Source organism: Rhincodon typus, chromosome 4, assembly GCF_021869965.1.
Source record: "Rhincodon typus isolate 14 chromosome 4, sRhiTyp1.1, whole genome shotgun sequence".
Taxonomy (NCBI): Eukaryota; Metazoa; Chordata; class Chondrichthyes; order Orectolobiformes; family Rhincodontidae; genus Rhincodon; species Rhincodon typus.
Genome location: NC_063335.1, coordinates 68,390,167 through 68,416,441, shown reverse-complemented (window position 1 = coordinate 68,416,441; position 26,275 = coordinate 68,390,167). Strand labels below are relative to the sequence as shown.

General features: G+C 41.3%; 1 protein-coding gene across 2 annotated transcripts in view; it reads left to right on the top strand.

Annotated features, from left to right (window-relative positions):
- LOC109931878 (dystrobrevin alpha-like) overlaps positions 1–26,275 on the top strand; it is a 111,425-nt gene that overhangs the window by 39,477 nt on the left and 45,673 nt on the right. For both annotated transcript variants that reach the window (XR_007261862.1, XM_048595454.1), the window contains exons 3-4: positions 9,007–9,087; positions 11,972–12,185. Coding sequence is in view for 1 of the 2 variants with exons in the window: in XM_048595454.1 (XP_048451411.1) it covers positions 9,007–9,087; positions 11,972–12,185 (295 nt within the window). In the remaining variant the exon portion in view is untranslated. The remainder of the gene's footprint in view (positions 1–9,006; positions 9,088–11,971; positions 12,186–26,275) is intronic.

Genomic DNA, 26,275 nt, shown 5'->3' with positions numbered 1-26,275 from the left:
GATCGCAACAGTCATCTTTGAGTTGGGGCAAGCATTTCTGGCATCATGCCGTTATTTGGGAAGCTTGACTCGTTTAACCCTGCCATTGAAGACTTGGCCCAGTATGTGGAAAGAATGCATTTTTTCAGGGCAAATGATGTTGGGGCAGATGAAAAGCAGCAAGTAATTCTGACTGCTTGTGGATGCACGCTCTTTTGGTAATTCACCTAACTCATCTTGAGGCACCAGATACTAAAACCTGTCAAGAGTTACAACTTTACATCCCTAAGCCTCCTCTAATTCTGAGATGCTATTGGTTTTACTTGGCAATTCGATAACCAGAGGAAGTCCATATCGGGATTTTTGACCAGGTTAAGGTGATTGGCAGAGGAATGTGACTTTGGTTTAACCCTTAATGAGTTTAGTATGTGGGATTAAAAAAAAACCATGCAAAAGCACCTAATAGCTGAAGATCAACTAGACTTCAAACAGGCAGTAGAACTGGCTTTATCATTGGAAAATGTGGCAAGTAGAGCATATGAGTTGCAGGGTATTGCAATGGAAGTGGATACCATCACCAGCCTGGCTGAACTTGGGGAGCACCACTTGAGTGAAGGCAATTGCACAGCCCCATTCAGGACTTGGCCTGAATAGAGGAACTCAAGGTTAATCCACTGCAAAAGCCCAAAATAAATCCCAGTCTCAGCCAAACAGTTAAAATTTTCTTCAGGATCCTAGCTGGCAAGCCATTGTGGTTGCTGCCGGTGTATGGACTTGAGGTAGGAAAAGAGACCCAATTGACTTAAATTGAATTAGAGAACTCATCGGCCGGTATGTAGGAGAGTGTGCACACTGGGAAGTCCTCCTATATCTGGTTTAGAACAGTTAAATTGCTTGGCGACATCGAGATCAGAACCAATCAAAATAAACACCTGGTTAAATGGTCAGCTGGTTATAATAGAGGTTGATGACTGGAGTGGCCATTTCTGTGATCGCAGAACCAGCGTTTATCAAAATTCACTCTAGACTCCAACACTTAGATTTGTGCTAGACCTCAGCTAGGCTGAGAACCTATACCGGGGAACCCTATCTAGATTAAGGGTTCCCTGGTGTCTCATGAGAAGCAGCTGGTTCAGTTACCACTGATTGTAGTAAAAGGCTCAGGCCCAAGCTTGATGGGTGATTGGTTGAAAAAGATTCATTTCAATTGGCTCAACATTTTTTGATTAGAAAATGGCTGCTTTAGTGAAGTCCTAAATAAATACCCAGAAGGTTTTCAAGAAAATCAAGGGACTATCAAAGGAGCCAATACCACATTGCATGTTGACCAGGAAGCAACTCTACAATTCTGCAAGACCCCACCCAGTGCCATTTGCCTTGCAGGCAAAAGTAGAGGCAGAAATCAGAATGCTGGAAAGGGAAGGAATCATCAAAACAGTCCAATTTGCAGAATGGGCAGCACCAGTCATACCAATTGTGAAGCCCAACAGGTCAGTTCACCTTTTGTGGGGACTTTAAACAAACAGTAAACCGCTTTTCAGAGCTGGATAAATGCCTCCCATAGAGGATTTATATGCAGAGCTGACGGTGGGGGGTGCGGGGGGCTGTCCTTCACAAAGCTGTACTTGCAATTGCAATTAGATGAGGATTCCCAGAAGTATGCTACAATTAATACCCATAAGGGTTTGTACTGGTATACGAGACCGCCATTTGGGGTTTGTCAGCCTGTGCAATTTTTCAGCAGACGATGGAGAACATTTAACAAGGTCTACCTCAGGACGCCATTTATCCAGATAATGCAATAATATCAGGGAAGATCAAAAAGGAGCACCTGGAGAACTTGAATATAGTCCTTAGACAATATTTCTCCAAGGCAGGCCTATGCCTCAGAAGGGAAAAATGTGTGTTTCAGGCATCGCAAGTGACCTACTTAGGTTGTTAGAAGATAAAGTGAGGGCTGTACCGGAGTTTAGGTCTTTCCTTGGGCTGGTGTATTAATACAGAAAGTTCATACATAGCCTAGCCTCCATCTACCTTTGCAGCAATACTTAAAAAAGAGGATAGCCTTGGAAATGGTCACATAGCCAAGCCAAAGCTTTCAGGGAAGTAAAGAAACAGCTATCATCCTGTAAGGTGTTGGCACACCAACAAGTGAGATCTGGTATTGACATGTCGTGACTCCGTGTACAGCATCAGTGTAGTATTAACTCATAGGTGGCCCAATGGAGCAGAACTTCCAATAGTGTCTGCATCCAGGGCTTTGGCTAATGCAGAGTGTAAATATGCCCAAATATAGGTGGAAGATTATGTAGTCATATTTGGAGTCGCTAAGTTCCCTCAATACCTCTTACAGATGTAAATTTGTAATAATAGACCACAAACCCCTGCTGGATCTACTTAAAGAAGACAAGGAAGTGCTGTCCATAGCTTCAGGCCAAATTCAGTGTTGGGCTCTAATACTAAGTGCGTATAATTGCAAGTCCGAACATCATCCAGGTGGCCAAGTAGCAGATGCGGATGCATTGAGTTACCTCCCGCTGGCAGATACACCACTGCTTTGTACTACTATTAGAAGAGTCCGTAATGGTTTTAAACAGCTTGTGGTGATGGGGGAAACCAAAGGGCTGTCCCAATCAAATTTGAAACCTTTCTGGACCTGGAGAGACCTGATGACAGTAGAGGATGGCATATTAATGTGGAGAGGAAGAGGGATTGTCCTTAGCAAAGGTATTCGTCAGGTACTGGCTAAACTCCACCAGGGTCATTCAGTGATTTCCAAAATGAAGGTGTTGGTGAGAAGTTATGTCTGGTGGACAGGATTGGGTGCAGACATAACTGTGTTGACACTCTGGGCACTGCCCCATCAACAAAGGCAAAAATTACCGTCAGCAGCTCCCCCACAATGGTGGGAATGGCCGAGTAAACCCTGGACGCAGTTCCATGTTGACAGTGCAGGTCCTTTAATAGGCTCAATGTTTTTAGTCATTTTGGATGCCCACTCAAAGTGACTGGAAATGTATAGAGTTTATTTGTCAAACACTGGGAGGTCGATAGAAAAACTGCACGCATCTATTGCAACACACGGACTCCCAGAAGTCTTGGTCACAGATAATGTGCCATGGTTGACCAGCAGGGAACTTGCGTATTTCCTAAAGTGGAATGGTATTTGACATATACGTTCAGCTGCATACCATCCAAATTCCAATGGTCTGGCAAACTTTGATGGCAGACTTAAGGAAACAGCCTCCAGCTTCACTAGATACCAAACTGTCCTGATTCCTATTTGAATGTAGGACCACCCCTCGTGCAACTGCAGGGATAGCTCCAATAGAATTGTTCATGGGGAGGTTAAATCTGATCTTCTTGGATCTGGGGGTGGAAGGGTGAAACAACATCAGGAACACCAATGTCAGACCAAGACTCCGCTAAGCAAGAGAGTTTACTTCAGGGGACGAAGTTTGGTGTAGGGCTGTTAGCATGGTTCTTGCATTCGTAAGCGGCATGGTTGAAGCCAGGTCAGGTCCGGTGATGTGTAAAGTTTGTGTAGGTGCAATGGTTCTGAACAAACACATGGACCATAGGAAAGTTCCAAACTTGCAAACAGTGCGGGGACAAAACATATCCAACTCCTTGACAGCCTTTCCAACAGTTCTGGAATCCGTGGGTTCTCCTTACCTGTCAAACATTGAAGATACCTCAAAATCTGAGATGGACGTTGTAAATGTTGCCCCTTCGAAACCTTTGCTGTCTGAAGAAGCAAATTAATTTCTTCCAAGTTATTCTGGTTGCAAGAAATGAGCTACTGTGCATTACATGCTGCCCGTATCAGAAGCAGAGTTGGAGGACCCTGACCTGGTGTTGAAACACCTCAGGAGGAGCTACCAAAAAAGACTGGCCTCAGAGGGGTAGCAATATAATGGTTGCAACTAGGTTAACCAGGTGGATCTCATAGAATATGAATTCCTGATTGGGCCAGATTAACAGCCCCAATCAGTGAGCCCTGGCTGACAGGTAAGTACAGGAGTGCCACACATCCTGTTCACTCTTGAGAGCTGGGTCTGGAAGTCCAGGACTCTCCACGTGTAAATAAAGGGTGACTTGGTGATGGGATACCAGCTTGCGTGGAGTTATTTCAGATGCATGTGGTGGGAGCCAGGCTAGGTCATCACTGGAGCGTGTGATTCCTGTCCCAGCTCCTTGCTGGAAGGTTCACAAATGACATGTACAGACTAGTAATAGATTGCCAGGCTGAGAGTATCATTCAGTTTAGTCCAGGGACAAACTGAAACAACACACTTGTGGAGGAACTGTAGGGAAGGTCAATAGGTTCTTTTAGGTGGCTCATGTAACCCCCTCCAGAGGGTATCACTGAGCCTAATGCTGGCATATCTGCAGATATCTGTGAATTGTTGAAGCAATGGTGCTTAATAGGTACTTTATCAAAATACGTAGAATATCTTTAAATGATGAGGATTTTATAAAGTAAAGAATTAAGATTCCTACAGATTAATGAGGTAAGTAGTTAGAACTTCAAACTAATCCAGAGATTATATTTGAAATTTACTGCAGAAACATTAACAGATGTACAAGAAACCACTTGACACAGTGTTGAATAGTTGGAACAACTAATCAAGTTGACAATAGGGGCCAAGAGCATTGAAATACTCAAAATACAGCTTGACATTCTTGATGTGGGATTTTTTTTTTAAGGTTTTTTAAAAAAGGGTTGAGCCTCATTGAACTAAACGACCGTTTCTTGTACAGGTGAGCGAAACCGTTCAACCAGCTCATTATTGTTTATATGTCCAGGATCCCACAATCAGATAATTCAACTGCCGCAGAAATAATTCAAGGATTTTTGACACCTGAATACTACCTTGAGACCATTCCAGCTTATCACCATTTATGTGAAAAAGTGTTTTTCAACATTCACCCTGCCTTTTACTTTGTAGCTCAATCTTCTGTACCTAGAATATTAATCAATTCTATTCAACATTGCATATTAGCTGCTCTTACTGAGGCCACTTCTCATTCATTTATTTAAAAATGAAGGTTTCAGGGTTTTCCAACATTTCCCTGAAGCCAAGTCATCTAATTATTGCAGTCATTTGCAACACTTTTTGTTTTTAAAAATTTATACACTTGACCATTTCCTTTTAGTTTCAGTGCCCAGAACTGAATGAACATGTCAGATTCAGTGTAACTGCCTCAGACATTTGGCAGTTAAGCTGAACACTGTGTTTGCTTTGTTGATTGCTGCTCCATAAGCACTGGATTTAGTTGGATTTGATTTCCTACCACATCAAGATCTCTTTCCTCTATTCTGTCCTATAGCACTCATTGAGTACGTATGCTTTCTCCAAAGTGTAACATGTTCTGCATTGAATTTCAACCACAGTGTTTGTGCCTGCTGGTAAAGTTTTCTATACTTTTGTCTCTCATCAGACTCTGTTGCTTCTAACTTGAGTCTGTTTCATGAACTAATACCTGATTATTTTCCTTCAAACCAATTTGTTATCTAGTATCTCATTCACCTGCGTGCTCCTTTTATGTTAAAACATCATAGAGGTAAAATTGGTCAATTCCAGCAGATTGAAAAAAGCTCATGGTGAATTGGCATTTGACTCATTTTTCATTGCTACCAATCCTTGTTAAATTCAAAGTTCACTGGGAGATATTTGTACTTTTTTTTTGGATGCTTGTTTCCCAGTCTCACTACACTTTCAGTTAGTTTGAAATTGTAATTTTTGGCAATATTTCCCAGGTCAGTTGAAAAGTATAAGATTTTCATCGTGAAAAATCAACTGAGAGTCCATTTTGTGCTGCTGGCATTGACTAATTTTAACCCTAAAAATCAAAGCATCGAGGGTATGATGTTCCTTCTAGACTTCTGAACCCTATCATCATGCTCAGATACAGGTCAAAAGCCTCCATTGTATGGTGAATATGAACAGCTATATATCAACAGGGGAATGATTTTAAGTAATAGGTTTCATGACTATAGAATATGCACTATCGATTAAAAAGAAGACAGCTGCTAATTTTTGGATAATTAATTGAGGTTATACACTAATTAAAATGGAAGAAAAATTTATTGGAATAAATATGAAAATTAATTGACCACATAAGGGCCTTCATTGAGACAAGGGATGGCAGCTGGTTTGAGAAGGCAGCTTACCATCGCTTTCCCAAGTATAACTAGTGACAGGCAATAAAATCTGACCCACCATTGATGCCCATATCCAGTGAGTGAAGAAAAAGGGGAAAAAATATCACGATCCCCATAGCTAACCACATTCCAGCAGGAGATGCGTGACCGTCTGTATGCCCCTCCACCTGCAGCCACTTCGAGGACAGCATGCAGTGGTGCACAGAATCTGGGTGTACATTAAGGATGTCACAGGTAGTGTGCTTCTCACCACTAGCCAAGCAATGTCTTGATGCTTGTTGGAAAGTTCTGGTGATGAGGTATTCTGCCAAACGACTTTGACAGTCTGCTCAGGGAACGACAAGACAGGATCCACCCTCTCCTTTTCCTGCAGGATCTCAAGGGCACTACATGCTGACCACTTCCTGGTGGACTTGTGGTCAAAGGTGTTTTTCTTTGAAAATTTTTCCATGAAGAAAAGTGATGTGGAATGGTCCAACTACTTGGAGCATTCTGCGGCAAAGAGGCCAGACCCATCCTTTGCAATACCAGGGACAAGTAGAACCTCAGTACGTAGTGACGCTCAGTGTTTGCATACCGAGGGTCTACGCATGGCTTGATGCAGCTTCACATAAAGGTGGCGATCAGGAAGAGGGGGGCGTTGGGTACATTCTTCACCCACCTTTCCAGAGTTTTGTACATAGTGTCCTTGTGGACATAGTCCATCCTAGACCTTCAGATGACGTGGCTGATGGCTCGGATGACTGTGTTCTGGGAATGGACCAGACCTGTGCCACATACAACAACAGAGTTTGGATCCTCACCTAACCCATCCCTTTCACTGATGGTGGATACTTGCTTCAGGGTCTTCACCTCAACAGTTTCTCCTAGTGATAATGACTGTCTGTCTCACCTTGCCTTCTCCTGTCCAGAAATATAATTAGTCAAGCAAAGAGAGACAAAATGCTGGGGCCAACTGGATAAATTCTTCAATCCTGAAGGAGATGAAAAGTGAAATTGTGAAGACCCCAAAATATTTTGGTGAAATTTTACCTTGTTGAGGAAATGAAATTGAAAGTAGCAGATAGGGTATAATGGATGACCAGTGTCCCATTTTCTGTTCCACTGATGTCCCTACCCCTACCAATGTTAAGTTTCACTACAATCTTTCAAGACTGTCTTGAATGTGATGTGTGACAGAGGACAAGAGAAGCCGTATGTAGCACCCATGTTTTTCAAAATGGAAATAGAGCTGAAGCAAGTAATTGCAGCAGTTTAACATCTATATAAGGAAAAGTTTTAAGCATATTTGATTTAGAATGAAAGTAACACATATCAAGATAAAGAAAAATTGAAAGTAACCAGCACGGGTTACAATGGAGTAATTGCGCTTGGCAAACCTCCTAGATTTATTTTTGATGAAGTCACAGAAGACATAGGATTTGGAAAATTGGATTTTTTGTACATTAGAAAGCCATAGATTTTAAGAAACAGGATAAACATTTTTTTATGACAAAGTGGGGTAGGTTAAATAGAAACAGTCTATTTCTTATGTTCTTGAGGGCTCAAGAACGTGAGGCCAGAGTAATAAGAAATTTAGGTCAGTGAGCAGGGGAAATCTCTTTACATCTAGAGTATAGTGTCACACATATACCTGCAGCTTTGTTGGTTGTGAGAAGAAGACTTGAATTTATGCAGTGCTTTTTATGACCAAGAAATGACTCGGCCTGTAAAACATGCCATGATGTACAGTTTGATGTGTAGTGATATACTATAGGAAAAGCAGCAACGCCAATCACTACCACCCCCCCCCACCCCACCCACCCTCCACCATGAAAGCAATATGATAATTACCAGATAATTGTGTTTTTTTGTGTCATGATTGAGGGATAGATTTTCCCCAGTATACTGGGATAACTCACCTGTTCTTCTTCAACATAGGCAACTGCAAAAGATTCCATGCTATCATGCAGAAGAGTCCTCAGTTTAATATCTCATCCAAAAGACTTCATGTCTCGTAGTGTAATGCTCACTCAGTGTTGCATTGGAGTGCCGGGCTTAAAAGTGGTTAAGCGCTGGAGTGGGAATTGTACCCAGGACTTTGTGATTCAGAAGTGAGGGGACGACCAACTGAGCCATGATTGACACAATACAGGTCAAAAAAGGGGGAACTTTGAAGATTACTTTTGATTATGGGATGAAAGGCAAATGAGAATAGGTAAGGCAGTTGTCCTTAAGATGAACATAAATATGGTACAACGTATTGGAATTTCTATGTATTTCTATAATTGTCAACATGTTAGAGATGAAGTTATGCAGCAGGTGCCCTGAAACCTTAGGGCCCAACACAGCGAGATGTGAAATTCACTTTTGATTGCTGAGTGAAATGGCCAATAGTATAGAAAATCGTCAGTCTATTTTATATTCCACCCAATATTCTCTTCTTGTGGCTGTTTTGATTGCTTGGTTTACATTGTTTTGTTGTGTTTGCATTCAACTGGGAGTATTTCAGAGTATGTCTGGCAGATCTTTTACTTAGTTTATATGTTTTTAGCAGTGCAGTCAGATTACATTTAACTTAACTAGGGAAAGGAGTGGGGAGGAAATGAGAACTATTTGTCACAGCAAGGTGTTTATGTATTTAATGCACTGCCTTAAATAGTAGAAATAGATTTAATAATAACCTTTAAAAGACAATTGTACCTGTGCCTGATAAGAGAGAAATTGCTGGGCCGTGGGAGAGGTGAATCTGACTACTTAGTTCTTACATGCATGGTAGTATAAATGGTCTGTTCCTGCATTGAGTGATTTCTGTAGTTTTGTTTTACTGTTGGTACTATGATATTTTTTTCTCTTGAACATATCTGTCTTTAAATCAGGAGCCCAAGACCTGGATCGCATTCGCTTATCCACTTATAGGACAGCGTGTAAACTCCGTTTTGTACAGAAAAAGTGTAACTGTAAGTATGCTTTGTTCCATAGGAAAATAAGTGTGTAGTATTGTTTGTTTGGGTCACTCTGTAACCATTTATATTAGCCGAGATGTAGGTAAACAACTCTGGTTCATCTGCATTGAGATAATTATTTAAAATTTCTTTTTTACTGCTGTTTGATATCTGCTCCCGATCCAGACAAGATCAAAACCTTTGCATTCAGTGGTTGGAGAGCAAACCCACACATTCAGTAATTCGCCAACTCAATGTAACACTCTGCTAATATCTAAGATTTGTATGGACCCTGAACATTGTGAAACATTGGGATGTTTACTGAAGAGGAATTAATGCAAAGCAATTTAAGGAAATGTCAAAAAAAAAACTGAAGATAGTCAAGGAGAGAGATTTTAGTGAAACATTAGAAAGTGAGGCAACTGGTGAGGCTGATATGTTTAAATGTAGTCTCCCACAATATATCTGAAGACATTAGCCTGGATTTGTAGCCAGTAGTGAAGCAAGTAGTCCTACCCTTGACCTTGAAGAAAATGTCCCATAAGGAACTTCAATCACTCCAGTAGAAATTTCTCCTTTCTCCACTGCAGTTTAAAAAAATGTGCTGCCAAATTCAAGGGGGTGTCAGCATACATCAATAGTCATTTCAGCAAATGGCAACCAATCAGATTGAAACATTCACATACTGTGAATCAACAAGTTAAAAGCAATGAAATGCTTCACGTGCAATTTCTAATCTTGATACAATTATATAACCATATGAAGATAGATCTAAAATAGAAAGACTTTTTTCGAAAAAAGTCTAATGTTTTCATTTTGGGCAAATTTGACATTTCACAGATGCAATAACTTTTCAGGATGAGTAAGGATGTTTTACAATAATTATGAAGTTAGTACACTGTAAAAATCGAGTTATACCTCATTCAACAAGGTGTAACTTTGCTCTATGGTTGTACAGTGAGACTAACAACATTCGAATGGAAGTTCTCATCATCAATTAGTGATCACATGGGAAACTGCAGTCTTTGGAAATCTCTGCAGCATATCCTGTGGAGGAGCATCGACTCATTAACAGCAACATCTGGATTTCCTAGATGTCTAAACTGTTAACTTGTCAGTTTCAAGGAGCATTGAGGGGGAATGCTGTCAGTTTCACTGTCATTACTACAGCAGAATACAGGCCCATAGGTTGACAAAGACAATAGGGAGAACTGATTTACAAGAAGAGAAGGTGTAGAACTAGGAGTGATTGCAGAAGCTGGGCGAGTTAAATCTGTGGGGAGCTTTGAAAAGACTTTGAACTTAAGACATTAAATAAAATCCTCCACAAATGCAAACTTGTGAGAAGACAAGTGAAAATATCTTTTAAGTTAATTAAAGGCAGATTATGACTAATGCCGAGAAATTCTTCACACAAGTTAGAGATTAACGTATAGTACAGGCTTTCAAAATTGTTCAAGGTGAATATTTTAAGAAATAATTGGATACTGAGCTATGCAAAGAAAAATCTCTCCCAATGAATGAATTGTGGTTGGTGAAATAACCTTCCTTAACTTATAAATATTTTGTGATCTTGTATCAATAGACAACGTGCTAATAGAGGTTAGCAGTGGTAGGTGAATGGGACTTAGTGGGAGAATGCAGGCAGATGAATTTTGGCTCATTTGAAATGTGTATAGGGTCATGTGATTTGAAGGAAATTGATGATATTGCAGTGCTGAAGATTTAAGGATTTGTGGATGGATGTCATTTATTTGAGTCTTGGGGCTGAATAGAATCCCAAAGCTGTGCAAAATGGAGTTTTGGCAAAAACCAAACAATGAATTGTTACCAGTGTCAAACTGGTAGAATCTCTGGTGCATATATAATTCAATATCAAATGATACTTAATGTCAGCCAAGCAGTACAGTAGTGGTCTTGGAGCCAAGTCTAACAGTAGAACGGTAGATGTCTTCAGGATGTTTAGAAGACCCAATGCCCAGAATGTCAAAAGCTGCATGTGTGTAAAGAATAGGAGCGGGCGAAGAATAGAAATTTTCAAGGTTCGAATAAAATATAGAAGCAAGTAGTGAAGCTTTTTTACCTTGTTGGAGGATGTCGAGATTTCAGGAGCAATACATCATGGAGATGAGCTGAACAAAGCAAAATGGAACTGTGGTATACTCCCGACTTGATCATAAACAGGGAGGGAACATGAGCTATTGCAGATTATTTTGACATAGATTGGAGTGAAACTGACTGCAGGTAGTGGCACAGGAGTAAAGCATTTTGGACACCACAAATGTTAGGGAGTGCAAGAATGGATAATCCATGTAATCATGTCACAAATAAAGCAATTGGCGACTTAAATTAGGTCAGTTATGCTTTAAGCAGAGTGGAAACTGCCCATAATGGAAGGGAAGTTAGAATGATGTGAGTTCTGGATACAGGTAAGAGGAGCTCTGTGAACAGTCAAGAATGCAGGACAATCTAGGCCATCTGGATATGGTGATGGTCTAGTGACATTATTGTTGGACTGTTAATCGAGAGACCCAGGGAATGTTCTGGGGACCTGAGTTTGACTCCCAACCTGGCAGATGGTAAAATTTGAATTCAGTTTTTTAAAAATCTGGAATTAAGCATCTGATGTTGACCATGAATCCACTGTTAATTGTTGGAAAACCCATCTGGTTCACTAATGTTCTTTAGGGAAAGAAACTGCCATCCTTGTGGTCTGGACTATATGTGACTCCAGACTCTCAGCAATGTGATTGAGTCTTAACTGCTCTCTGGGATGGGAGAGAAATGCTGGCCTAGCTAGCAATGCCCTCATCGCATGAATGAATAAATAAAAAAAGGCACCTAGGTTCAGATGCTTTTATGAAACTTACTCATTTATTTCTTTTTTTGACTTCTTTAGTGCACTTGGTAGATGTTTGGAATATTATAGAGGCATTCAGAGAAAATGGGCTAAATACAATGGATCCGAATGCTGATCTCAGTGTTGCTCGCTTGGAAGCTATCATCTCCACAATACTTTACCAGCTGAACAAACGCTTGCCAACCACTCATCAAATAAATGTTGAACAGTCTATTAGCTTATTGCTGAACTTTCTGCTTGCTGCTTATGATGGGTAAGTTATACAGCAGTTTCTCTCTGCATATTCATTTTCATTTTTGAACTTTAATTGGAGCTTCCAAACCTGATTGTAATTGTCACAGGAATGCAAGGTTCTGACCCTAACTAGTTTCTTCATCTTGTTCCAGTCTGCTGCTGTTTATTTGTGGCATTCCAAGTGAAGAAAATTTTGATATGACAAAATAAAAACAGAAAATGGAGGGAATACTCAGCAGGTCAGGTTGCATCTGTGAAGAGAGAAACAGTTAATTGGCAGACGACCTTAGATCAAAATTGGGCAAATTTAAAATGAAATGGGATTGAAGCAAGTGAAAAGAGGAAAAGTGAGAAAAGGGGGGGCCTGGGGAAAGGCACAGTCTGTGATATGATGCAGAATCGGAAAGAGTAAATGACAAGAGAGTTGGTTGTGTGCAGCCAGAGGTAGTGGGAATGGGCAAGTTTTTTAAAAAAGTGAAAGCTATATGTAGGAATGGTGTGAATAGCAGAAAGATGAACAGTTGTTGCCCAAGAGCAAGAACAAAGGGGGAGAAAAGCAGCATTGCAAAAGAAAATAAAACCTAAGGCAGAATCTTCCAGTCCCTGAAAAGGTGAGAATAATGTTACCCAGACAAACTTAATTGGGTGAGAGGCAAAAAATCAAGTTCTCACTGATTGGATAAACTCTAGTGATTAAATTCTCTGACCTTAAAAAGTGGATTCACCTTTGGATTGCAGGGGTCAGGAAACCTATGTGCATTCATTTCCATTTCATTAAAAGCTCAATTCACTAGTATTAAATATTTGCTCCCAGTTAACGTCTATCCAATGAAGAAATTTATCCCTTTTTTTATTACATATTTATTACAGGCAGATCTTCACTTCTGCCTGAACTTTGTGGTGTGCACATGCTGCTTTGCCCTTATAGTGATACACCTGTAAATGATAAAAACCAAAAGAACTATAGATGGAAATCAGAAGCAAAAACAGAAATTGCTGAAAAAGCTCAGCAGTTCTCGCAGCATCTGTGGAGAGAAATCAGAATTAACGTTTCGGGTCCAGTGACCCTTCCTCAGAATACCTTTAAATGATGGCTGCATTGAGTTGTAGGATAAGGTCTCCGTGTTCAATCCACGTTTATCAGGGGAGGGGGCATGCCAGTCTATGCAGGGTAAAGTGTAAGCTTTTAAGAGTAGGATAGTCAGAAAAAGATGTGGCATTGTCCATCCAGGGGTGGGGCACTCTCTGTCCAGTAGTCGAAGTTAACTTTGAGAAATGTCTGTCCTGTCCTGGGGCTTTTGGGGTGATGATTGGAAAAGGAAAGTCACAGGGGATTGAGTGACCAGGGCATAGTCCTTACTGCAGGAAGCTCGTGGATGGAGCTGTGATTTATAGTCAAGGGTTGCAGAGGGTATGTTGACAGTCACGGCTGTAGGTTGGATATGGTAGCGTAGAAATTAAAATATAACAGGTGGGGGAATGGTCTCATGGTGGAATCATGGAAGATGATGGTTCCAGTGATCTCAAGAATAGAAAGATCAAGAGAACCTCCAAGACCTGGATGATTAGGGGCCTGGATCAAAGCCAAAAGCTAACATAAATATGAATGGGATTGATAGAAACTGGGGTAGGTTCCAGATTGACAGAAAACAGGGACTGTGATGCAATTTGGAGGTAAAGAATGGAGAGTGGTAGGGAAGGGATCAGACATACTTGTTTTAACACCATACGTGAATGGCTCCACCTTGAAATTTGTCCCAATTTTTCCCAGCTTCCAGAGACATCACATCCTGAGTTCCATATCAACAATGAGTATTACCCAGGATCTGAATCCATAGGTGTCAGTGCTGTTTTCTCCAGTCACATAGAGACAATGCATATGACATTTTGCTCAAAATGTTTTGTAAATACATTGTTTCACAGAGCTGCTGGGGACCTCTGAAATATCTCAGTCAGCTGCTGATTAGTGTATAAGAGAAGTGAATGATGCTTCATTCACTATGGTGCATGAGTTTGAGAGGTTTCTTTTGAATGCAGGGAGCCAGACAGCCAACACAGTGAGGTTTGGTGCTTTTAGGAGGTTTCTCACAGGAGCAAGCTTTTACTGATTGCACCCACTTCACCCTCGAAATGCCTTAACAACAGTGAGCTCTGTGTGTTCGTAGGAAAGGGTTCTACTCCCTTAATGCCCAGATACTGAGAGACCAAAACAGCCAAAGATTACGGTATCCAGGGAGCTGCAACAACTCTTTCATCTGGAGCATTCACAGATGAATTAATTTTTTTAACACCCCTGGCCGATAGGGGGTGACTGCTGGGAGACAAGGGCTATCTTATGGACCTCTCTGAGAAAATCCACTGGGAATCCTCAAAACATGCAGAGGAGAGCGACAGTAGTATGCATTCCACCAAAAGGGCCATAGCTGAGCAGGGGATCGGACTTTTTGTCTGCTCCATATCAGATTGCAGTGCTGAGTCCACTCACCGCAATGTGTACCAGAAAACACATTCCGGTATCATTGTCATGTGCTATATTCTCCACAATCTTGACAAAGAGAGGATGTCTTGGGAAAGAAAGAGATGCAGAACTCCCCAGTGAGGAAGATAATGGTTGTGACGTGAGCCAGGAGCTTACTCAGTGACAGGATAAAACTAGAGAATGGCTTGGTCACACCTGTGAAAGCCTTCTAGCAAACTGATTCCAGGCTGATTGAGCTGCTAATACATCTTTGATTCAATGTAATGGCTTTATTTGAAAGCAACTGGCTGAAAGCTGCCGCTTCCTCTTAAGGAATTCATTGAAAACCACTTCATTTTGCACTGTTTCAAATAGTTTGCTTTATTTTCAATGTGCTGATGCTGAGATTACTTAGAACCATCAAACTGTGTGGACAAACCCAGCCGTTTATACTAATTGCAACCGTAACTGCACAAAACTGCATACTCCTATAACCATAGACACTTAGAGGGAAACATGATTATGGGCTTTGCCTCAAGCAAAGAGGACAGATTAGGACACACACACTTTGGAACATGCTTCCCTGTTCTTCAAATCCTGGCTGACATGACGAGTCCTCTACGATTCCTACGGTCTTTCAGAAGTTAGGTTCCTTGCCTGTATTGCGCAATCACTAAGCATCCTCAGTAATGGTGCTTCCATTAAAATGGATAGGACAGATCTAAGCATTTCCCTCCCTTTTCCCCTGCCTCGAAGATAATGAAGTCCTTCACATCTCAGTAGTGTATTGCCTACCTCTTATTTCTGAGAATGCCATGCATAGACATGGACCCCAGGCAGGCGAAATAACTTTGCTTCCTGCATTCTATAGAGCCAGCCCATATTTCTCTATTACTTAGATTTTCTCTGCAGTAATTGTTGTACCATGATCCCATGCCCGGTCTTCTCATTCTGACCCCTTTTTAACAAGGTTACTATCCCTGACGTAAATCCCAGTGACCATCGACTGCAGTCCCTGTACACGAAGTCTGTACCTTGGATCGTAAGAACAACATTTGGCACATACTTTGTTAATAATGTGGTACAGTGAAAGGTGTGCCGCTGGGAGATAAGCATTAGCTTCTTCTAGAAGCAGGTGCTCAACTCCTTGCACCTCAGGTAACAATACCAGCACTTAGAGGGGTGATAGAATTGAATTGAATTAGCTTTATCGTCAGATGTAATCGAATGAGAACAGTGAAAAGTTGATAATTCGCCACTTATAGCACCATCTTGGGTACAAAGGTACCTAGGTACAATCCTTAGTTACAGAATAGAGAAAGAAAGGAAAGAAGTAACATTACAGCTATAAACAGGTCAGAAAACAGGAAGTTAAAAAGACAAACATCACAGTCCGTCTCTGAGGGCTGTCCAGAGCAGACCAGTACAGGGGGCCACCACATGGTCTGACTGCTGGCTCCCGCCATGCTCCACCCTGGGCCACTGAACGTTGGCATCTCCGCTTTGGGCTGCCGAACACCGTCCCTGCTTTGGATGCTGGGAGTCAGAGGCCAGGTGTCTGAGGCGAATGGAAGGGAGGAGACGAGGGACAAAAGAAGAAAAAGAACAGGCGGAGCGGACAAGCTCCAGCTGTAGCGTACTACTTCGCCGCCATCTGACTGGAAGTACCAGTAGGGTGATGAGACTGCAGTAAACATTACAACAAAGTAAATTAATGTGCATTCATAGAAGTATAGTTTACATACATTCAATGAGCATACCTGCACCATCTATGTTCCCTAAAAATACCATTTTCTTTCTTAGCCTACCATTATGCCTGGTTTCTATGCCAACATTCACACCTGAGGTAAAGACAGCAAGATGACTGCTTCACCCTGGTGACAGATGACTTTAGTGGATGTCTTCTTGTGGCTCCAGGCCAAAGGACCCTAGCCTGCTTAGAGTCACCTGTGCAATTGCACCCTTAGCATGACCTACTGTGGGCTATAGGGTCACTGGGAGAGGGGAGGTGGAGAGTTGGAGTCCTCTGGAGTGTCCTAAGATAAAACTTGCAGATTGTGTATTTTCTTTCGATCTCACCTGTGGGAGGCTGTTGGCACCCCTTCCCCAACCCACACCCAGCCTCTTCACTGTGATGAAGTGGCACCTAGAGTGAGGATTGAGGTGCTGTGCCCTCCTCTTGCCTGGCAATTGATGATGCGCACCCGTGACTAATGATTGCAACTTCAAACACATATCCAGTAGCCACTATGTGTTCTGCTGGACCTGGGTTTTTAAGGTGGCTTGCACTTTTCCAAGGAGATAGCCAAGCGTGAGAACAATAGACTGAACTTGGACAGCTTTCTCCATCTTTTGCTTTTGCTTACTGAAGTCTTCTGGCATCATTCACTGCTGTTCCCCTGACTGCTGCTACATATGCAACATATCACATGGATGTGTACCTTATCTGCAGGGTGCTTAGCAGATACCTGGTTCTACAAGTGTCAGATAACTCGGGCAGTGATCCCTCTTCCAGCTGTAGATCTGTGTTGGTAATACGCTCACCAGGTTGTGACTTTGAGCCTATTGCCCTGGTGCAGGTGAAGACCATGCCAATGCCTTCTCTGAGATTTTACAGACATCCACCTCAGAAGTGGCACTGTTGTTGCTGGGGGAGGTTGTGACATCTTGTGCTTCATCGTCTTTTGGTGTTCACTTGTTCTCTTCTCCACTACAGGTACAGGTTCCCTTGTGAAGACACATGTCTGACACTGTCTGTATAATCTGAGAACAGCAGACGCTAGTCTTCCTCACAGGCATCCTCTGACATTTCTGTTCCTTCACCTGTGCAGGCAGGTCCCTTTTCTACCAGCTCAGCAACCCACACTTTGAGAAAGGTGAGGATTCAACAATCCAACACCCTCTACCAGTCTGGGCCAGCTCCCTCATGATGATGATTTTCATCACAATGGATGCATGAGCACTTCACAAGCACACATAACCAGGCTGGGTCCTGAGCCAGTTAGTGATTATCTGTAGCATAAAGGTGTAATGGGGTGACTGTCAGCTATTCAGTGCATCCATCCATCATCATTTGTACAGTTAGATTGAAAGATGCCTGAATGAGTATCACTTTACAGCGAATAGATAGTGCCACTTATCCTTACAGACTGCAGGAGATCATTCATCCTCTGCCTGCATTGAAAGCAACCATGCTTGTAGTGAATGAAAACCCATCTGGATGGCCTTTATAGGTGTGGCACCCAGATCATCAGTCAAGTTGCTAAATGACTCGCGTACATAAGTAATAAGCTGAAAACAATGTAATCGCATGTGAAACCATCTCCTGGTCGTGATTGGAAGTGGCACTGCAAGTACATCTGACATCATACTTAGATTCTGCCCACAGTGAGAACAGAAATTGTGATGTTAAATTGTTGAACTCCATATGGAGTCTGGAAAGCTGTGAAGTACTTAATTCAATGATCAGGTACTGTTACTCAAGCTTAAGTTAAGTTTCATTGGAACTTTGCAGATGACTGAGCGCAGACAAAAATAGCATGAGAGCAAGGTGGCTAATTAAGATGACAGATGACTGAAAATTTAGGGTCCTCTTTGAAGATAACCCACCACTATTTTCTCAAGAGCAATAGGAATGGATAATAAATGCTTGTCCAGCCAGCAATGCCCACCTTCTGTAAATGAGTATATAAAAGAAATCACGTCAGAAGCAGTGGTAAAGAAATTGCTTCAACAGAATAGGTGAACTGGAGGTAGAGAAACTGGGGACGTAGAATGGAGTGTATGTGAGGTAGCTATGGGAAGATGTGGATGTGAAAGCAAGTTTTGGTGGACGAAGATGGTAGTGTCATGGTAATGTTGCTGGACTACTAATCAAGAGGGCCAGGCTAATGCTCTGGGAACATGGTTTGAAGTTGTACTATTGCAGCTGGTGGAATTTGAATTCAATTAATAAAATCTTAATTGATATCAATTCTCAGTAATTGCCCTTGAAACTACCATCAATTGTAGATATGCACTTGATTCACTCATGAAAAAGAAATCTGCCTTCCTCTTGGTCTGACCTACATGTTAGATAGATCAACAAAAATGTGGTTAATTCTTAACTGCCCTCTAAAATAGCCCAGTAAGGCATTAAATTTGATGGCAGTTCGGTTTGGACAGCAAATACTGGTATTGTCAGCGATCTCCACGCATTGTAAAAGAACAAAATAAATATAAGGCAGAAATAGAAACCAACGAAGGTGAAAATGATAGAGACAAACAAAAGTCCTATTGGAGAACATGTCGATATTCCTGGAAAAGAAGTAGCAGTACATTAAACTCACTCTCCACAGATGCTGGTTGACTTCCTGAGTATTTCCAGAACTGGCTGTTTTAATACTGGGTCTATTTCAGATCTAAATAATTTTGCACTAGTGTAAGATTTTGGTGCATGTATTTATAATTCTCCACGCTATTCTCAGAGAAGAATAACTTGATCACTGGCTGTACTCCCAGACTTTGTGTAATTTAGTGTCAAATGGCTTGGAATAAAAGTGCCAAAAGCAGTGAACAATCTCTTTTGTATGAACATTGAATAGTTGCTGTCAGTAAGTGGAATATATTCACTCCAAAATGTGTTCCAGTTTTCTGCTGAAGTTGAGTGTTTTGTGGGAAAAGATATTTTTCACAGGACACGTTTGTAGTATAATGGAAAACCAGACTATAACACTTCCATTATATCACAGACAGAGCTGTGGAAGTTACCATGGTCCAACATTTGAAACTGTCTGCATTTTTAAAAACAAAGTTGGATCAGAAGGATCCGTAAAGGGAATATTCAGAATGAGGTGGAATGTGATCTGTTTTTAAGGCTGAAATGTAACTCCTTTCTCAGTAAATGTACAAGTCCTAAAACAGAGTGTGACCAATTTTCATTATTACTGTATCTTAGATGTGTGAATGGATGAAGTGACTTTGACTTGATGCTCCTCCTTCCTTCCCTCTCCTCATCCCATCACCTGCAGTAAAAAGGCACCAATGATAATCCAATGTCATTTACATCGTCAAATCTCGTTTCAATTATTAAAAGTGTGGTTTGAAGGAAGTTGAAGGTATCCGTGATAGAAGGGCTGTCTTTGGGATTATATTTTTGAGTATTTTAGAATGTTACAGTATTTTGGAGTCAGCTAATTTTGTAATATTTGTATAAGAAATGATGGCTATAAATAGGATTTTAAGCACCTGACTTTTAACGACCAAAACTTTATGGGAATTCTCAGCTTTTAGAAGTCTGGAGTGCAATGGCAAGAAATGGCTCATGTCATGATTCCTCATTGTATGAAGCCCAATGTTTACAATCTTCCTGAGGTTTAGTAGGGGTTAGTAGGTTTAGTAGTACATTTTACTCATCAGTACTGGATATTAGACAAGCCATCTAATAATTTAGCACAGTGGAAGAGTTGAGAGAGGTGATAGTGAAGTTAAACATTAGTTGTCATCAGGGTACATGTGAAAATCAATGTATTTTTTTCCAGGCGACGTCACAGAGAAACCATGTAGATGAGAAGTAGTAAGGGCAGAGGATAGATTGTTGGAAATACCAGAAGTAGTGGTGTGGGAATGAGAAGTCATTGCAATTAATACTCTATTAAAAAAAACTTAAAGAACTGCAGATGCCATAAATCAGGAACGAAAACAGAAGCTACTCGAAAAGCTCAGCGGGTCTGGCATTATCTGCGAAGAAAAATCAGAGTTAACGTTTGGGGTCCAGTGACCCTTCCTCGGAACTGATGGTAGCTAGGAAAATATCAGTTTATATGCAGAAGATGGGGTAAGGAGAGGGGGTAGGGAGTAAATGATAGGTGCCGACAGTGCCCAAAAAGAGAGAACAATCGGAAATACAAAGGAGTTGATGATGATCTGGCAAGGAGGGTGAATAGCTGTTAAAGGAGACTGTCAGTGGCCAACAATAGGTAGTGTGTAATGGCAGGCTGTGTGATAACAAGGCCTGGTGTTTGGGGATAGGAGGCTAGAACATGGGGGAGTTCAGGCCCTAAAACTATTGAACTTGATATTGAGTCTGGAGGGCTGAAGGGTCCCCAAGCAGAAAATGAAGTGTTGTTCTTCTAGTTGTGCTGAGCTTCGCTGGAACATTACAGCAAGTCAGAAACAGATGTTGACTAGGGAATAGGGTGGTGTGTTAAAGTGGCAGGCAACTAGATCTCGGGGTCATTTTTCCAGACAAAGCTTTGATGTTCTGTGAAGCAGTCACCCAGTATATGCTTTGTTTCCCCAATGTAGTGCAGACCACATTGTGAGCAGCGAATGCAGTAGAGTGATTGTGTAAAGTGTAGGTAAAGTGCTGCTTCACCTGGAAGGTATGTTTGGGCCCTTGGATACTGGAGAGGGAGGAGGTAAATGGGCAGGTGTTACACCTTCGGTGATTGTAGGGGAAGGTGCAGTGTGGGGAGTGGGTGGGGGTGTTGAGAGCGAAGATAGAGTGGACCAGGGTGTCCCAGAGGAAACGCTTCCTGCGGAAGGAGGTCAAGGGAGAGAAGGGGAGAGGAGGGGAGGGGAGGGGAGGGGAATATGTGTCTTGTGGTGGCAACTTGTTGGAGGTGGCAGAAATGACGCCTGATGATCTTCTGGATGTGGATGCTGGTGGGATGGTTGGTAAGGACAAGGGGAACCCTATCACTGTTGCAGGAAAGAAGAGAGAGGATGAGGGCGGAAGTGCGGATTAACACTCTGGCTATTATTAAATGGATAAGAATGGAGAAAGAAGAGTGCAGTCTCAGATCTTTTCTTTGGTACAATAGCAGTGGCAGGAACCTGATTTGGGAGATATCATATGGAATCTCAGGAAAGGCACTCATCGATCTGGGAGGCAATCATACGTTCAGTGGCTTTGGAGAAGAAAAGTGGGTTGGAAAATAAACAGTTGGTTTGCAAGCAATGTGGGGTTGAAGATTGATGTTTGTGGAGAATAATTATGTTGGCAAGTTTAAAGGAGAGAGGAGCAGTATCTGAAGAGAGAAAACCATAATATTAGCAAACCTGGGGACTAGGAAAGAATGTTGTGTGGTCTGCTCAACCATTTGGGTTGAATGAGTAGGAGAAAGAACTCATGAACAAGAGAAGGTTAGTGAGGTATATGGGAGATAGGAGATTTTTTTAGAAAAAATTGCAAGCTCAGGGTTAGGGCAGAGTAGAGTTTTAGAGGCAAATTAACCCACTCAGCCAGTGAAATAGAGGGATGCGGTGATCAAAGATCTCAAACTTGATGAAAAAGAAGTCCATGTACTGCTTGCACATTTTGTTGGAAGTGACAGTGAATGAGACAGGGGAGAGGGATGTTAAGAAGAATAAAGGAGCTATTCAACCCTAAATAAAGTATTATTTCAGATTCCCCACCCAGCAGATAATGGGGATTTGGAACCATGAATTTGAATTTGCCCAGTTTACTATTTACTTTGGAACTACTAGGAGCATATTACTTGCACTTTTTTACCTGATAAACTGCCCTAAGCCACCAGAATAATTTTTACAGTTGCCTTCTCATGATGAAGTATGGTAATTATAATTTGGTGGCCTGAATGGCAAGCAGAAGGTAAGGTAAGTTGCTTTTCTGGATTTTCCTCTTGAGTGAGAAAGGAAATCTTGGATCACTTGACCTCAAATACATACCACACTATTCCCACTATTTTAATTGAGACCACCATGGCATGGCCTGGAGTGACTGATCGCATTGTTTTCTTGCTATTGGCAAAGAACTCATGAATTGCGTATTTGTCCACCAGCTTCCTGCCTAGAATTGGAATGTTAATATATAACAAACAGATCCCCCATGCTATTAGCCACGATGAGTCAGAGAATGTTCTGTTTTATAACAATAGTGTATATTGTCAGAGACACTGATTGCAGTAACTGAATATCTAACCAATACATTAATCATTCCAGCTTGAAGTGAGTTTTCAGCTTTAAACTGATCAAGAATAGACATTAAATGTACAGAATATATGAATGGCTTTGAAAATGTGGGTCGCTTGTTAACAATTTTCCCAGAGCAATTTGGCACAGATGTGGAAATTACTATCAAATCCTTAAAAACGATTTATTAAGAAAAGTCTACTTTGTGAACAAATTTTACAGTTCCATTGGTGATAATATCCAAAATTTAATTATAAGCACTCACTACCTATTCTCAGGCAATAACTGAAAGAATTTCAACTGTATGTCCCCAATTTGCTATAGTGTCTTGAAGATTTTACAGGAGTTGCTGGTTTGAATATGGTTAAAAAGACTGTAATCCATGGTCAAAAATCTGTCTGTTCTCTTCATTTTTGGCAGGTAACTCCATTTATTAGCAAGAACTTAATTAACATAGAGGGTTTAAAATGTTAACACACTGGCAATATTACTGAAGACATGTGCTCCAGAATTTGCTGCTCCTCTAGCAATTCCAGTACAATTACAGCACTAGCATCTACTCGACAATGTGTAAAGTTGCCCAGGTGTATCCTGTACATAAAAAGCTGAACAAATCCAACCTGACTAATTACCATCCCATCAGTTCACGCTCAATCATTAGTAAAGTGATGGAAGGTGTTATAAGCAGTGCTAACACATGTCACCCGCTCAGCAATAATCTGCTTAGTGACGCCCAGTTTGAGTTCCGCCAGGGCCACTCAGCTCCTGACCCCATAACTGCCTTGGTTCAAACATGGGCAAAATGGCTGAATTCCAGAGGTGAGGTGAGAGTGACAGCCTTTGACATCAAGGCTGCATTCAACTGAGTGTGACATCAAAGAGCCCTAGCAAAACTGCAATCAATGGATAACAGGGGGCAAACTCTCTGCTGGTTGGAGTCATATCTGGCACATAGTAAAATGATTGTGATCGTCGGAGGTCAGTCATCTTAGTTCCAGGACACTTCTGCAGGTGTTCCCCAAGATAGTGTCCTAGGCCCAACTATTGTCAGCTGCTTCATCAATGACCTTCCCTCCATCATAAGGTTAGAAGTTGGGATATTCGCCAATGATTGCACAATGTGCGGCACCGTTCGCAACTCCACTGACACTGAAGCAGTCCATGTTCAAATGCAACAAGATCTGGACAATATTCAGGCTTGGGCTGACAAGTGCCAAATAACCACACAAGTGCAAGGCAATGACCATCTCCAATAAGAGACAATCCAATCACCGCCCCTTGACATTCAATGATCTTCCTATCACTGAATCCCCCACTATCAACATCCTTTATGCTACTGTTGACCATAAACTCAACTGGACTCACCACATAAACATAATAGTTACAAGAACAGATCAGAAACGAGGATTACTATGGCGCATAACTCACCCCCTGACTCCACAAAGTCTGTCCACCGTCTACAAGGCTTAAGTCAGGAGTGTGATGGAATATTCCCCACTTGCCTGGATGGATGCAGCTCCAACAACACTCAAGAAGCTTGACACTATGCAGGACAAAGCAATCTGCTTGATTGGTACCACATTGACAAACATCCACTCCCTCCACTACCGATGTTCAGTAGCAGCAGTGTGTACTATCTGCAAAATGCACTGTAGAAATTCACCAAAGATGCTTAGATAGCACCTTGTATCTAGAAGGACAGAAGCAGCAGATATGGGAACACGACCATCTTCAAGTTACCCTCCAAGCCACTTACCAGCCAGCAACACCCACCTCCCACGAGTGGGAAAGTAAAAGTACTACCAGCAACATTCTAAACAAAATTGTGGTTGTGAAATGTGAATCTGCTTTCTGATCATCTCTGTGGTGGAAGATAATAGGTTATTTTTAATACTAAAGTATTACGTATGAAATACTAATAAAAGACTTGCTGCGCACCATAGCAATGAAGAATCTTAACTTCACAACTTTAAAAAAACCTAGATGTTTAAGGTCCTGGGAAAACATTTTAAAATTGGGTGGTCCCCTTCCTTTTTGATGAAACAGCTGAAAATGGTTGCGACGAGAACATTAGGGCTCTTGTGGTGTAGTGATAGTGTCCCTACGCCTGGACTGGGAGGTCTGGGTTGAATTACCACCTGCTTCAGAGGTGTGTAATAGCATCTCTGAACAGGTTGATTAGAAAAATAGTTTAAATAATAAAGAAAAGAATTATTTTGGTTGGGTTCTTGTGGCACAGTGATATCGCTGCCTTTGAACAGGGATCCTTTCCCCACCTCCCCCACCACCGCCCCCCCTCCCACCGGGCCTCCCTATCCACGTGTGCATAGTTTGCCCAGTTCTAGCCCATTCAATCAGTAGCTGGTGTTCCCTCTTCCTTCCTGGTCTGGCAAGACTGGAAAAGTGGGATCTTATGGTTGGTGCAGCTGAAGCATCCTGATTTTGATTGAAAAAGCAGCTCCTCACACATTCTGTGTCTCAAATATACAGGGACAACCTTGCTCTGATAATCACCTGCTTGATTGAAATTTGAGGGGTGATTTCGGGACTTCTGGGCCACCCCATGTATGCTTTTCGCTGCTGAAATAGCTGTCTGAATTTTAATAGCTTTTCCTTTTGTACTATTTATTGCTAAAAGTCTTGATACTGTGTGGTGCAGAATTTAAATTTGTTACATACAAATCTGAGCATTTATTTTTAAAAACGAGCCCATTAGTCTTGCAGCTTATTTCAACAATCTTTTAGAAAGACAAATTCCATAGAGCAGACAACTTCCAGAGAACAAACATGAGTTCTGCTCTTGATTAGCCAAACATGAATATGAAACGACACAAACACACTTCAGTCAGAAATTTGCATGAAATAGATTTATGAAAACTAACCAGAGTTCAGTCATCTGTATAGACGACCAGCGGGAAGCTTTTTTCCACAGATAAAGAAAATCCGCATGGCACCAAATTATTCCATTTAATGAAGATTTGTCCTATTCAAAGTAATTTTTCAAAACAGATATCTATCTCTATCAAACATGTCTTTCAAAAATATCTTAGTTATTGAAGTGATTTATTGTACATGAAGTTCAGTGGCTGGTGAATATGGATAATTGGGATGTTCCATTTGATCAATATTTAATGACATCTTGACCATCATGTAATCACTGAAAAAGTAATTAAATGATAATTTGGAGTTAATTGTTAGAAAATGATTTATTAAATCACCTGCAATATTTTCTTCTTTCAATTATTTTTACAAACGTTGCAAAAAAATTCTAACCCTGCAGTGGTCATTGGCAGCGATAAAACAGTTGGACTTCCAAATGTTACAGCAGCTTCTTTTTTGGAAATCTTAAAACTCTTGAATCTTTCTTTCAAGAAGAGATTACAAATGTCTAATGTAAATCTAAGTAATTATTGCAATATTAGTGGATGAACACTTCATGGGTATGTTATCTCTTTGTTGATTATCTTGGAAAGAGCATTTACCTATTCAGAGCAAATTAGTTCACATCTACATTGACCCCAAAGCTTTCTGGCTAGGACAGAGATTTTACATCTATTCAAAAGTAGATCTATTTCAATATTGCAGCGAATGTTGATGGGATAATTACCTGCTGGTCCTTGCTTTTGGGAATTACCCTAGAAATTTTGGGCCCAGAAAAGTGTTGATTGTAGCCTAATGGTATTGGCAAGACACAGGGAGATAACAGGCCTCAGTCTCTTTCTCCATGAGGAATACCA